This window comes from Rhinolophus hipposideros, assembly GCF_964194185.1.
Source record: "Rhinolophus hipposideros genome assembly, chromosome: 22".
Taxonomy (NCBI): Eukaryota; Metazoa; Chordata; class Mammalia; order Chiroptera; family Rhinolophidae; genus Rhinolophus; species Rhinolophus hipposideros.
The window spans coordinates 25,192,698-25,207,973 of NC_138068.1; the positions used below are offsets into that span (position 1 = coordinate 25,192,698).

General features: G+C 39.9%; 1 protein-coding gene across 1 annotated transcript in view; it reads right to left on the bottom strand.

Moving 5' to 3' along the window:
* The window catches only part of DNAAF9 (dynein axonemal assembly factor 9), a 117,434-nt gene that overhangs the window by 69,641 nt on the left and 32,517 nt on the right, over positions 1–15,276 (bottom strand). The window contains exons 8-10 of the mRNA XM_081034652.1: positions 8,378–8,476; positions 3,878–3,933; positions 894–1,029 (exon numbers count right to left, since the gene is read on the bottom strand). Of these exons, the coding sequence (XP_080890778.1) occupies positions 894–1,029; positions 3,878–3,933; positions 8,378–8,476 (291 nt within the window). The remainder of the gene's footprint in view (positions 1–893; positions 1,030–3,877; positions 3,934–8,377; positions 8,477–15,276) is intronic.

The window sequence follows — 15,276 nt, forward strand, 5'->3', positions numbered from 1 at the left end:
ACTTGTTACTGTTGGGCAGGTACGGGTTCCCCTGTATACCTCTGTTGATACCAACCTGGCTTGGCAGAGTGACTGATACCATGGGTAAGGGGTGGCTTTGTTACTGATGACTCTCCATTGGCCTCCAATGATACTACCCCAAGGAGGGGCACCTTGTTACTGCTGGGTGGGGGTAAAGATCCAGGCTCCCCTGTGGTCTCCCCTGATACTCTGGGGTGGAGGAGGGGGTAGAGTTCATTACTGTCTGGTGGAGATGAAAATCCTGGCTTCCCACTTGGCCTGCTGACACTACCCTGACAGGGGTGGGGGAGAAGGTGGCACTCCATTATAGCCTGGCAAGGGTGGACCTTCTAGGCTCTGCACTGAGCCTTGCTGGCAGGTGTGGGGGTGGAGATGCAATTTTTTCCTGAGAGATCTGGCTAGAGTAGACAGCTATGTCTCAAAGTTTTCTGTCTTGCTTGGTTACCCCTTTCTTGGTCTTTTGGCCAGAGAGAGCAGACTTTTCTTAGGGCTTTTTATGTCTGTGCCTATTGGCATCTCCACGTTGCCAGCTTCTCCAGGATCTAGTCTGGGATATACAGAAACACCAGAAAACACACTACCATTTTGCTCCTTTGGTTCTGAGGTCCTTAACCAGTCTGCCTTCCTCTCTCCATCTTTCAGAGTCTAATTATGTTTGTTGTATATATAATGTCCAGGGTTTTTAAATGTGCTTAATGGGAGGAACAAGGAAAAGTATGTCTATTCCATCTTCCCTGAAGTTTTCACTCCAAAACAACTTCATGTTCAAGGTTTAAATCAACACACAAACTGGAAAAGCCTCCTTTTATCCAGCCCCCTCCCTTCTATGTAATAATAAAACCAATTAAGGAACAGGCAGTCAAGCCACTCACCATGTGTTTGGCAAAGCTCCCACTGGAACCAGTGTTGCGTACCAGGTGCCCTTCAGAGGGGAAATTGAAGCTGCCAGCATTCAGGTTTTCTCGTGTGGAGTGATTACCAAAGAGAACGAATGGCTGCCGATTAGGGCTAGAGTGGCAAATTAACAAGTAATCAAAAAACAGATGCCTGGCCAAGGCAACTTCCCAGTGAGTTCTTGGGCTTTTCTGAGTGGCTTCCTGCAGTCTAAGCAAAGTGGTTAATGCAGTCCACCTAATGCTCCTTGCTAGTTGGGAGGGGATGCTAGATGTCTCTGACTCCTTTTACTGACCCATACAGATCAGTCATTAAGGGACATATCTAAATGCAATCCAAGTTTTTATCTTCAGCTTGTCCTACTTCTTGATGAGAAAGTGCCATACATATGCAGTGATGGAACAAAATTCCCAGTTTTATAAAATCGCATTTTAATAGAACGATATCAATTGTGATACTAAGACTATAGACCAGGGGTGTCCAAACTGTGGCCCGCAGGCCAACTTTGGTCCATGATCCTTTGTTAATTGGTCCACAGCAAATTCCAAAAATATATTTAGTTTACTTAAATAAACCAGGTGAGGCAATATGTACTTCACCTCAAGTGAGTGGCCCGGCTGTTTGTGTATGTTACCGCATATAGCTCTTGGTAAAAACGTTGAAAAAAGTTTGGACACCCCTGCTATAGACAGACAATAGAGTTGTTAGTAACTCCTGAGTAACTTTCAAGAGGGAAGGAGAGTAGGGTTGTAAGAGTTCTCACCATCATCCACTACCTGCCCCTGCACCTATTCCTTTCTTCCCTCCTCTCTTGGCTGGACTTGTCTTTTTTGGTTTTTTTGTTTTCACTTTCTGCTCATGTCTCAGCCTACTTCAATTGACCCCCCTCAGTCAATTCACTCAAATTGCTCTTGCAAAAGTGACCAAATGCCTTTCATGCAGCATACAGCAAACTCAATGGACAGTCTTCAGCCTGCCCTTTTTGGTCTCTCAGAAGTACCTGACATCCTCCCGCTGCAAAAGCTATTGTTTCTAGGTCACCCTCCTCCTTTCCCTGGCCTCTGCATATTCCTAGGGTTTACCTTCACCTGTCTGCTCTTTTCTCTCCTCTCTCATGACCTAACCCTTCCAGTTCTTGCAGTAATTAAGCGGCACCATCATCCATCCAGGAATGGAGCCAGGCCTGAGAGGCCTACTTGACTTCTCCTGCCCCTCCCCTCTAAATTCAGTCAGCAACCCAAATTTCACTTCTAGGTGTCCATTTCCCTCCAGGCACATGGCCACAACCCTAGTCCATGCTGCCATGGGCTCTTCCCTGGACAACTGCAATGCTTCCATGCAGTTTCCCTGCTTCCGCACGTACCCTCCTATAATCTATTCTCCACACTGCAGAGAGGATGCTCTTTTAAACATGCAAAGCCTTTAATACCTTTATGTTATTTCAGGAGAAGGGCTGAAATCTTTCACATAGCCAACAAGAACCTGCATGGTCTGGCCTGGCCAACTTCTTTAGGTCCATGTAAGGCCACTGCCCCTCAAGTCCCATACTCCAGCCAAACTCATCTTTTACGTTCCTTATGTTCTCATCTCAGGACCAGGATCTTTATTCATCATTCAGATCTTCCCCCAAAGGAGGTCATGCTCTCTAGCTATGCTTTTTGCAGTAACATGGTCTTTTCTCCTTCATGCCACCAATCAGAGTTTGTAATTATGTATTGTCTTTGTGAGGTTGCTTGATTAATGTCTTCGCCCACCATACTATACACTCCCTGAGGGCAGAGACCATGTCTGGTTTATTTTTTAACCATGTATCTCTTGCTCAATATGTCATGTGTTCTCAATAAATAGTCAATGACTAAAGGATATTTTAAACACAGTTTCTGCTGTGGACCAAATGTATCCTCCAAAAATTCTCACGTTAAAATCCTACCCCCCAAAGTGATGGTATTAGAAGAGAGGGCCTTTGGGAGGTGATTAGGTCATAAGGGTGGATCCCTCATCAATGGGATTATAAAAGAGGCTCCAGAGAGATCCCTAGCCCTTTCTGCCGTGAGGTTACAGTGAAATGACAGCTGTCTATGAGGAAGTGGGTCCTAACCAGACACTGAATCTGCCAGCACCATGATCTTGGACTTCCCAGCCTCCAAATACGTGAAAAATAAATGTTTTTAAACCATCTAGTTTATGGTATTCTTATCCGAGCAGCTAAACCAGACTAAGACAGTTTCCTTTCTCCCCTCCCCTTTCCTTAAATTGCCCTTAACATGTGTCATGTGGGAAATTCTTTGCATTTCTTTCCATTACTCTTAAAACTACTTCCTTAAGCTTCAGGCAAACAGGGGTTCTTAAAAGTAAACATGACTGATTTTTCTTCTGAACCTTAATTCAAGCTAAATGACACTGTGGAAAAAAAAGATGACTCTGGGTCCCAGCCAGGGCAGTGTGTCTCACTATCAGATTGGATTGGAATTGGGAGAGAAGAGACAGGAATTATCTACTCAACTATTCCCTGCTGGGCCCTCCTGATTATCATGACAAGAGAGGTGCTGAAGAACACTTCAAGAGAACAAATGCAGCGACCCTACTGCTTCCACAGCCTTCCTGGGGCTGGACCTTTATGCCAACCCTTTTTATTCCCCACAAGCTACGGATGATCCTTTCCCAGCCCTTGGACAAGCTGCTTCCTCTCGCTATCCTTGGCTAGGAATGGAATAAAAGTTTCTTTTCTTAGATTTCAGCAAGCTACAATGTTTTAAAAGCTAGTTTACTATAAAACTATATTTAAAAAATACAAAAGGAGTGAAGCAGACTATTTTACAGAGTATGGATTTTTCACTCTGTGATAAAGTCCACCTATATTTTCCTGACTCTATCTTCTGGATTTAGATGCTCCCCCACACCCAACCCCCTTGTCAATCCATTTTCTCAATTACCATTCACCCTTCTTCCCCAAGAACCTTACCTGTTTTCAGTTATATGGCTGGAGATCATTCCATGACTGAAATAACTTCTGAATGGCTAAAAAAGAAGCCAACATTGTATATATTAAGACCACAATTTTACAAACACAAAACCTCTTATGTATATTTGTATGTACGTATAACTATATATACATATATAATACGTGTGTGAGAGAGAGAAAGAGAAAGATACATGTTTGTAAGTTATTATAAGAACACGGAAGGGCACATGTGGTGGATGGATAACAACATGAATTTGGGGACAGGTAGCAGAAAAACCAAAAACTGCAAAGTTAAAAAAAAAAAAGACAAAAACTGCAAAAGAAAGGCAAAAGAAGGTAAAGAAAAGAAATTATTGGGCTGGCCCAGCAGCTCAGGTGGTTGGAGCACCGTACTCCTAATGCCAAGGTAGCCGGTTCAATTCCAACATGGGCCAGTGAGCTGCTCCCCCTATAGCTAAGCTTGTGAACAACAGCTCTCCCTGGAGCTGGGCTGTGGTAGCTGGAGGTTGGCTTGACCTGCTGCGGGCTGCTGTGTGCTGCCATGGGCTACTGTGTGCTGCCATGAGTGGCTGGTGGCCAGCGTGAGTGGCCAGCAGTCAGCGTGAGTGGCCGGCAGCCGGTGAGAGCTGCTGTGATGGGCTGACCGACAACTGGCGACCGACTGCCTCAGCCAGGGGAGCGCAAGGCTCGAAATACCAGCATGGGCCAGGGAACTGCATCCTACTCAACTAGACTGAGAAACAACAGCTTGAACCAGAGTGGGACGGGAGGGAGGCAGAAGAAGGGGGGCGGGAAGAAAAGAAATTCTTGTCAAATTTTACAGGTTGTAACTACTGAAAAGAAATCGGAACAACTACCATCCAAGTTACTAAACATGTGGGAATATTTTCTCCTATTAACATTTTTTTTCTATATTTTCAATAAGGTAATATATGTTAATTCTAATGACAGAATTTAAAATCAGCAATGAGGAAGAATCCAAGGAACTCAGAATTACACTGACAGACATTTTCCAGGAAACCAAAAAAGTACTTCTCAGCTTTGGTGTGTACATGCCAGGCTAAACACTAATCAAACATTGATATGCAGGGTATATGTCAAAAGGGTTCAAAATTTCAATCCCCTTAAATAGCATCTATTGGGGTTTTCCTCCCCGATTATATAATAAATATACGCCTATTTTAGAATTAAATAAAAACCACCTATAATCTCTACAAACTATTAACATTCTGGTAGATTTCCTTCAAATATTTTTTGTATGGTACATCCACAAAACATACACGATTGTACCAAAGTTTATTAAATAGTCCTCTATTCTTGGAAATTTATGTTGCTGCTAACTCTTATATAATGAGTAGTACTATAATAAACAACTTTTCATAAATTTTATCTGCAGCTCTGATTATTTCCCTATGCAGATCTGGAAATAAAATTATAGGGTAAAAAGGCAGACTACACTGCCAAACTGTGTTTCAAAAAAGTTTTTAGCAAGGTACAGTTCCACTTACATGAGCGAGCATGCCTGTCTCATATCACCGTAAGTACTGTCCATTAAATGTCCATTTAAAAATATATTTACCAAGTTGATAAATGAAAAAATGGTACTTCATTGTTGTTTTATTTTATATCCCTTTGATTTTTAATGAAGTAGAATATTTCAGTTATGTTCAATGGACATCTGGATTTCCCTTTGGTAATTAAATACTTACTTACATCCTCTGGATGTTTATCAATTGGAGTTGTGGTTTTTGTCTTACTAATTTGTAAAACCTCTATATATTAAAATAATAATAGTCAAAATTTCCTGAGGATTTACCATGTGTATTATCTCAAGTAATCCTATTTACAACGTATGTGGTTTATTCCGTCATTAAGCCCTCTCTAGAGATGTGTTGGCTAAGACATAAATAAAAGTTAATTAACTTTGTTCCAGGTCACAGAGCTAGTGAGCTGCACAGCTGGGATTTTAATTGGGTAGTCATTTGGGAAAAAATATAAAATTAGATCCGTATTTCATATCATACACTCACAAAAACATCCCAAATGAATTAGGGACTTAAATTTTAAAATTAAACTACACAAATACCAAAAGGGTGAATTACTCTTTAACCTTAAAGCCTTTCTCTATACCATGACTAAAATTCCAGAGGCAATTAAAAAAAAATTACATAGAGATGAAAAAGTTTGCACAGCCAAAAATATAAATAAAGAAAGCAAATGATAAACACTGAGGAAATACCTGGAATACATGCCACAGACAAAACGTTTAATAGCCTAAACATACAAAGAACTCTTTAAAACTAAGGGACAAAAGACCTAAAACCTATGCTCTATAATTCATTAATAATATTGTACCAATTTTAAAATGGGAAGACGTGAAAATAAAATATAAAATCGCCTTCAAACAAAATATAAATTAAAATAGTACTGAGATAATATTTCTCATCTATGAGATTGTCAAAAATTAAAATATATGATAATACATTCTGTTGGTGAGGCTGCAGTGTAACAGGCATTCTCATATATTGCTGGTGGAGATGCAAATTGGTACAACCCTTCTGAAGGGAAAGTGGGCAATATCTAATACAACTACATACACACTTACCTCTTGACCCAGCAATCCCATTACTACATAGGATATGCAAACCTCCAACAATATGAAAATACATAAGCACAGTTATTTACTATGGCACTGTTTGCAATAGCAAAATATTGAAAACAACCTAGATATGCATATATAAGGGGGTGGTTGAATAAATTAAGGTAAATCCACATAACGGAGTACTATGAATTATAACAAAGAATGAGGAAAACCTCAATGAACTGACTGGGGAGAGTTCTAGGATATATTAAGTGAAAAAAAGTAAAGTGGAAATGACTACATTAGTATGCTACCCTTCAGTGAAAGAAAAAATAATATATGAGAAAGTACACATGTATCTGATCATTTGTGCAAAAGAGAAAGAAAAGATACACCAGAAACTGAAGCGATTTGTTACTAACTGGTAATGGAATGGGTGGGAAAAGGGTGGAAAGAAGGAAGGAACAAGAATGAGGTAGTAAGAAGCAAGAAGTGACATGTCACCGAATAGACCTTTTTCAGTATCTTTCACTCTTCGAACCAGTAATGAAAGAAGAAAAAAGAATCCAAAAAATTGAAAAGGGCATCAGTGAGAGGTGGGACAACTTCAAATGGCCTAATATAGAGGCAATTAGAGTCTTTGAAGGAAAGAAGGACAGAAAAAAAAATATGAATAATGGCCAGAAACTTTCCAAACTTGATGAAGACTTTAAATTCACAGATCCAAGAAGGTCAACAAAACCTAAGCACAAAATATATGAAGAAAATTACAACGACACATATTACAAATCAAATTACTCAAAACCCGTAATAAAGAGAAAAATCTGAAAAGCTATGAGAGAAAAGACGACCAGTTATGTACAAAATAACGAAGATCAAGATGAAAGACTTCTCATCAGAAAACATGCTAGAAAGACAGTGAACACCATCTTTCAGGTACTGAAAAGAAAAAACTGTCAACCAAATTAATTTCTATGCATTGCAAAAGTCTTTGAAAAACAAAGGTGAAATAAAGATTTTTTTTCAGGCATACAAAAGCTGGAAGAATTAACCATCAGAAGATTCAAACCACAAAAAATATTAAACGATATCCTTCAGGGAGAAAGAAATCATACCCAGTGGAAATCTAGATCTATACAGAGGAATGAAGAGCACCAGAAAGAGTAACTACACATGGGCAAATAGGTAAGGCTTTTAAATTATCTCAATCTTTAAAATAATAATTAAAAATATTAAAAAGAATTTAAAAAGACAACTGACTATTTAAACAAAAACAATAGCAATATATTGGGGAGTTTACAACATGATGTAAAAGTAGAATGCATCGACAACAAAGATCAACTCCAGTTCCGAAGATCAGGAATAGGGCTTGTTCTGCGCCAAAGTGGAACACAGGAGAGCTGAGGACTGGCAGTCAAGCCCAAGACAGGCTCAAGTGCAAGCTCAGGATCGCTCTTCTGATCCTTCCTGTTGACTAGTTTTTGGGACAGTCCTGTGGCTTAGTCCTTGATTTAGATACCTCAGTTTACTCACAGAGTGGATCTTAGCCCAAACCTATTCCCTTCACTACTGTTTGCCTAGAAACAAAGCTTGGTATTACCTAGAGGTTCAACTGACAAAGGAGTGCTGCTCACACGTGGAGAACTATTCCTAGGCTTATTAACTAGTGCCCAATAGCCCAATACAATTCCTGGCTGACGGACACCACCACACTGAAAAATAGAGAAGCTGCCACAGAAAAATACAAATTTTTATATAGGGGTTAAAAACTTCTTTACAGCATTCAGCAAAGCTTAAGGAAATGATAACCAAAATAAATTAGGTAGTGTATTCTGAAAAAAAATTCTTTTTAAATAAAGATAAAAACAATAAATAAATCAACCAATTTCTTCTTTCCCTTGGACCTTTCCCACACATACCTCACCCGCCTGAGATTCAGAAAGTTCCAGCAGGAAAGGAATTTCTGTGTCAAAATTAGCGAAGAAGCTAGTCCACTGATGTTCAAAAGCCACCAAATCCTAGGAAGAAAATGAAAAAAAATAATGCATTTGGTCATTTAAAGGAGCTACTTTAGAAAACCAGAATCAGGAAACTGTATCTGATCTCACAACACCAGGTCATTTAAATATGTTGTGTTAAGAGGTGGTAACATGCTACCACGTGGATGAACCCACGTGGATGAACCTATTTTCTACAGAAAGGAGCTTAGTGGTTTGCAGGAGGCTGGGAGTGGGAATGGAGACTGACTGCTCGTGAGCACAATGGAACTTTGTGGGTTCATAAAATGTTCTAAAATTCAATTGTGATGGATACTAAATTCTGCACATTTACTAAAAATCACTGAATTGTACACTTAAAATGGGTGTATTTTATGGCATATAAATTGTACTCTAATAAAGCTTTTTAAAAAAGAACAGTAATGGCCCCCAGTGCCTTCCTTACTTTACAACCCTTGTTGGAGAAAGGGAGTTACATATGAGGCTACCTAAAGGATGGTATGACATCTACTGCCTAAAGGGTCACAACAGCAAAGCTTTGTTCAAGGACAAATGAGTTGACTTTCGTTAGAAGTTCAGTAGGGCCAGGGGTGGCCCAGAACCCTCTCCTCCCTCACGCCCTCCTTCTAGTGGCCCTGGTTAAATGAGGAACTCTGCACCTTTCCGAGTTGACTCTTCTACGTAAAGCCTGCCTCCTTCCCCTATCCCAGCTGTTTTTCAGCCTTCTCTCAGAACTCACTGGTGTTCCCAACAACCACACATTGCTTTGTGCTCCTGGCTTTTCATTTTCAGTTAATCAAGAAACACCAGCTATGACTTGATTAAGATATTCGGGGCTGGCCTGGTGGCTCAGGTGGTTGGAGCTCTGTGCTCCTAACTACGAAGGCTGCCGGTTCGATTTCCACATGGGCCAGTGGGTTCTCAACCACAAGGTTGCCGGTTCAACTCAAATCCCGCAAGGGATTAGCCCCTTGCAACTAAGATTGAACACAGCACCTTGAGCTGAGCTGCCTCCCAGATGGCTCAGTTTGTTGGAGCGCAGGCTCTCAACCACAAGGTTGCCAGTTCAACTCCCACAAGGGATGGTGGGCTGTGCTCCCTGCAACTAGCAACGGCAACTGGACCTGGAGCTGAGCTGTGGCCTCCACAACTAAGACTAAAAGGACAACAACTTGAAGCTGACCGGCACCCTCCACAACTAAGATTGAAAGGACAACTTGACTTGGAAAAAAGTCCTGGAAGTACACACTGTTCCCCACTAAAGTCCTGTTCCTCTTTCCCAGTAAAATCTTTAAAAAAAAAGAAAAAAGATATTCAAGTAGCATCTTTGTCCTTATTTTGAAGCTGCTGATGGCTTGTACTCTTCACTCCCCATCTCACACTGTGTAAGTATATGTATATTGGGCACCCAGCCAGTAACTTGCTCACAGCAGGCATCCTGTTTGCTGCACTAACACTGCCTGGCCAGATCTATGCTCTCCTCCATTCTTCTCTTCCAGGTGAGGATACACAACTACTCAGACCTGTGGACTCTGTATTAGTCACACTGACTCTACTTCTGGCCCTAGGCTGACAGCACAATGTCCTCTGCTGGGAATACTCAGTAAACAACATTCTTAAGTGGCTTCACTACTTGCTGCCCTGGTGATCTGTATTTTATTGATGTACAGTGTGTGTATATATATTAATACACATACATATATTACATATAAATTATACACATATATCTAAAACTTTCAGTAATCACGTAGGTGACAGTGCTGAAATTGTTTTCTGAATATTTTATATATAAAGTGGGATAGAAAAATCATTTATCCTTGATTTTTGCCTGTGTGTGTATGTATACAAAGCAAAACTATGTGTTTATGAAAGCACATTTGGATGATAAAACTGCAAAAACCAGTAAGGAGGTGATTACCATAGAATTCATGACAGTGTTATTCTTGGAGGAGGAGGAAGGTGGTGATGGATTTTGCAGAAAGCACTCAGATTGCTTCTGGGGTGACTAGCAAGGTTCTGTTGCTTTGCTTTATGGTAATTATTAGGTTATACCTTAGTTTTAGGTTGTTTTCTGAGTCTGTGTTATTTTATTATAAAGTCTTTAAAACAAAAACAAGTAATTCATTATGGAAAACTCACATAATACAGAGTGAAAATCATTTGGGGGAAATATTATCTCATCCTATTTTTACAGATGTATTTTATATATACAAATACATACCTGTAACCGGTAGTCTACAACTGCCTGGGTCAGACGGTCTTGCCATACCACCTCTGTGACTCGGCCCGGTAAACAAGACCTTCTGGTTTAAGATCCTGACCCAATGCAAATTAGTGGCCCTGATTCTACGTCCAGGACAGTCTCCCCACGTTGGCACTGGGTTACTCCCACATGTCCTCCTGGACTCTGGAGAGAAGTACACTCCCCACTCTTCCAACTAATACTCTAACCACAGACCTTCAATGTCTGCCCAACTCTTCTGGTCCCAGATCCACACCCCACTCCCAGCTGGCTGCTACAACGTAGCAGGGAAAACATGTTTGGATTCAGGAAAACCTGTGCTGGAACTTTTGCTCTGCTTCTCACTGGCTGTGTAACAGTGGGCAAGGAAATTAACCTCTCTGAGCCTCAAATGCCTTATGTGTGTAATGGGATAACTACTATCTACCTTACAGAGATATCATTAAGAATTAAATGAAATAACCTGTATACAGTCCTTATGACCAGGCCTTGCACACTAGATGTCTACAATACTTCTCCATTTCTCTGCTTCTACTGTCAGCCAGCCTGACTTGACTGAAAACATCTGGGCCTTTCCCTTGATTTCCTGATATTTGCTCTCTCTCTCAGACAACCATAATGCACGACTGGCCTCATGGAAGCCACATCTAAGGCTGTCCACCCCAGCGTGAGTCGGTGCCTCTCCTGCTTGGCTCTGTCCCATCTCTTAGGCTATACTACAATGCTTCACTTTGTGAGGCTTAGAAAAAAACATATATAGTTATTCATACAGAACACATTTTATTTTGTTTTGCAATTGTATTTAGAAACAAGCTCAGAAAGCATGTCTCCATTTAAATGGTGTACATGGTGAGAGCCATCTTGGTTTGGGTCTGTAACACGAAGCAGAGTTACACAGTTGAGTAGTAGCCATTCACTGGCTATCTTCTAGGCAAAAAACACTGTGTGCTTTGGGAGATACGCAGAAGAGGACAGGCACTTTGCTCCAACAAAACTTCCCTGAGGGAGGTGGATGTGTCAGTATGAATTATAGAATAAGGTACAATGAACTGTTAAATACTGCTTTTAGCTCCATGCTATGACTAAAGTGGAAAATGAAATGAATTTTCATATTTAAAATACTAGCATTACATATGAAATATTCATATGTATTTAATATAATAGAAATGTTTTATATATTTACATATAAAATAGTTATATATTATTTTATATATTCATATATGTATATATAATATATATATTTAAATCTTCCTAACATCCTTGTATACTTCTCTATGCCCACTTTATAGATGAGGAGACTGAGGCACTGGACAGTAAAGTGACCTGCCTGAGGATGCAACATAACAAGCAACAAAAGTAGAACTGTATCTAGGTAAGAGATACCCAGAGCCTGTGTGCTTTCCACCAGACACACTATTCTTCAACTTCTCCACAGCACAAACAGTGCATTTGTGGAAATGGATACTGTGTATGTACGTGGAACTGGTCAGTTAGATCTGATGATAAAGAAGGGAAAGTCTATCTGCTCAGACTCTTCCAGGCCAAATCCAGGAGACAAGCCCAGATAGATATCAAGGTCAGATAAACAGCAAAGGTCTGAAAACTCCAAGAAACATGCCAGTGTGCCTTGGCCTTTGGCCAGTGAGGAAGAATGCTGAACTTCAGAAAGAACTCTTGGCCCCAGGCAGGCATTGGCAGTGGCTGCTCACAGGTGGCTCAAAGGGGGAAAAGAAACTCAATTTCAATATTTAAAAGTGTTTTAAAAAATTGCATAATGTAATAAAAATGAGAAAATGAAAATAAGTAAAATAATTAAAATGACCAGTAAGACTACCACTTGAAGTTTCTAAGACACAGAACACAAATTGTTTCACAAAGATGGAAATATACTCTGCTTTTTTACTTTCCTCACCAAACATACTTTGAACATCGTTCTAAATCAAATCTCGGAGGAGTCTGCATTTTTCCTCTGTGGTATCTGACCAAAAAGCATGGAGCTTTAGGTTCTCCATCATCAAAGAGCTGCCAGCAGTGTTTGGCCAATGGGAATTAAAGCCTACATGCCAATTCTAGCTGCAAGATTACAGATCTTGGCAAAGGGAAAAATACATGTGAACAGAAAAAGTATTTGACTCATGGAGAGAAAATGGGGTTTTAGAGAAGTTTGGAGGCTATGAAGCAGGAGAGCAAGAGAAGGGAGAAGGAAAAAAAAGTAGATTTTAAGAACTAATATGGATACAGATTGGCTCCCTTTATAATAATTTTCTACTACAGACACAAGTAATGACTGGAATTGCATTTTAATTTCTTTTGATTGTTGGATTTGGATTTTATTAACATTTCTAGACTCACCACAAGAGACCGCTGCACAAATTTAGAGTCATTTTTATACATATTTATTTTATCCTACTTGGGGTTTGCTGAGCTTCTTGGATCTGTGGATTGATGCATTTCATCAATTTGGAAAGTTCTTGGACATTATCAACTCAAATTTCCTTTCCCTTTTCCCACTATTCTCCTTCTGAGACTCCAATTATACTATGTTAGACTATTTGATATTATTTGACAGATACTAGATGCTCTGTTCCACTCCCCTTGCTCTTTTTCTCATTGTCCTTCAGTATAGAAACTCTCTATCGACTTATCTTCATTGGTGTCTAGCTTGCCAACCTAATCAATTCTTCATTTCTGATACAGTATTTTCTATTTGTAGGTTTTCTTTTCTTTTTTTGTTTTTAATTTGTAGCTTTTCCATTGGTTCTTTTCATAGCTTTCAGGTCTCTGATGAAACTTCTTATCCCTTCATGCATGTTGTCCCCCTTTCTTCCATATTCTTTAGCAGTTTTAGTAGTTATTTAAATTCCCCATTGTTTCATTTCAACATCTGGGTCTACTTTGACTGTTTCCTTTCTTAACCACAGATCAAATTTTCTTGCTTCTCCATGTTTCATAATTTTTTTAAACCATATGCTACACATTTGTATAAAAAACTGAAGTAAATAATATTTACCTCTAGGAAATGGTACATACACCCTTTCTTTGTTAGGCCACTAGAGTAGGGATCTAAGTTAATCTGATATGTAATTGATCTAGGTCTGGGTCTTACTGCGTTTGTAGTTTGATTTAATTCATCACTAAATTCAAATATTTTGATGGGGTGTGAACTTCAATCAAGAATTTGCTCATAGCACTGGTAAGATTCTGGAAATCTCTGTTTTACAGCTGAGCCCCAAGCTTTCTGAATCATGGACCATCTCTCCGCTTTACAAGCTGGCTACCAGTTTTTGGAGTTGCTAAGAAGTTCTCTTTGCTCTCCAGTCCCCTTTGTTCTGTCTATGGAGGGACATCCCTCACTGTCTTGCTGTCTTACATCCAGCCTTACAAGGGCAGCTGCTTATTCTTTATGTAAAAGACCTCTAAAGGGTTGCTCTCAACTGTGCACCAATCCAGATGATAGCTGAGTGTCAAGTGCTTTAGGGGAGATGGTTCTCAGCTTTCCTGCCTGGCCCCTAGCCTTTGGTGTACAACCCTGTGTATCTGTGAAGACCTATGTGATGGAGTCGATGGTTAGTTGCTGACTCACCCACACAGAGCCATTGAAAGCTCTTTAAAAGGTCAGCTGGTGTCTGCTTATCCCTGTGTATGATGGATTCCTCTTCCTTCTGCTGCTCCAACAGAAAAGAGAATAGCATCCTATAAAGAGCCCTACGTTTTCAGGAACTGAGTTCTTTTAGTTTTCTTTGCATCTTCAGCTTACTAATGTTTTTATTTTTAAACCATCATTTTGTTGCTTATTCAGATTGTTTTGGTTGTTAGGGTGACAGCTATGATTCTTTCCACTTTCTATACCCCTAACTAGGAATGCAAAATCATGGCCACTTTTATTTCTTATTTTGTGAACAGCCAATTCCTGTTGTCCCCCAGTTCTCACTGCTGTATTTTTCTTATTGATTTGTAAGAACTCTCCATAGTGTAGTGTGCTCAACCATATTTTGGTACAAGAAATACCATCTTACTTTACTCTTTCTAAGTTAAATTAAATATAGCTCTGAGTCTTTACTCTTCCAGATAGATGAGAAGTCCACTATCAAGCACTAAAAGGGCTTCCTTCCACTTCTTCATATCTACGAATACCAAGCTCACGGAAGTCAGATAACCAGGATAGTACCTGGTCTACAGCCCATGGTGATTACCACTGTTGCTTTTTCAGTTACATGTCACTGTTGCTCCAGATGCAATTAAAGGTGATCTCCTGAGTGGTCCCTCTTCACTGACTCCAGAGAAGCTTGTAATGTCCTCAAAACCGCAATGCTATGTGTAGCCTCCATGTATGACCTACAGCGTCCTCCCATTCAGGGCACTGCATGCAAGTGGAACATGGGACTCGGACACCTGCACAAACTCCTAAACTACTTATTTCTCTTCTTTAACTGTGGTTAAATTTTCCTTATTGTTCTTATTACACTCTTAATGCTATAAATTCTTGCATTTTCACTTTTTCCATAATTAGGTGAACCATGGTTTGATGATGATGATGATGAGATCTTTTCAAAGAACAGTAAGTTCAGATTTTTCTTTT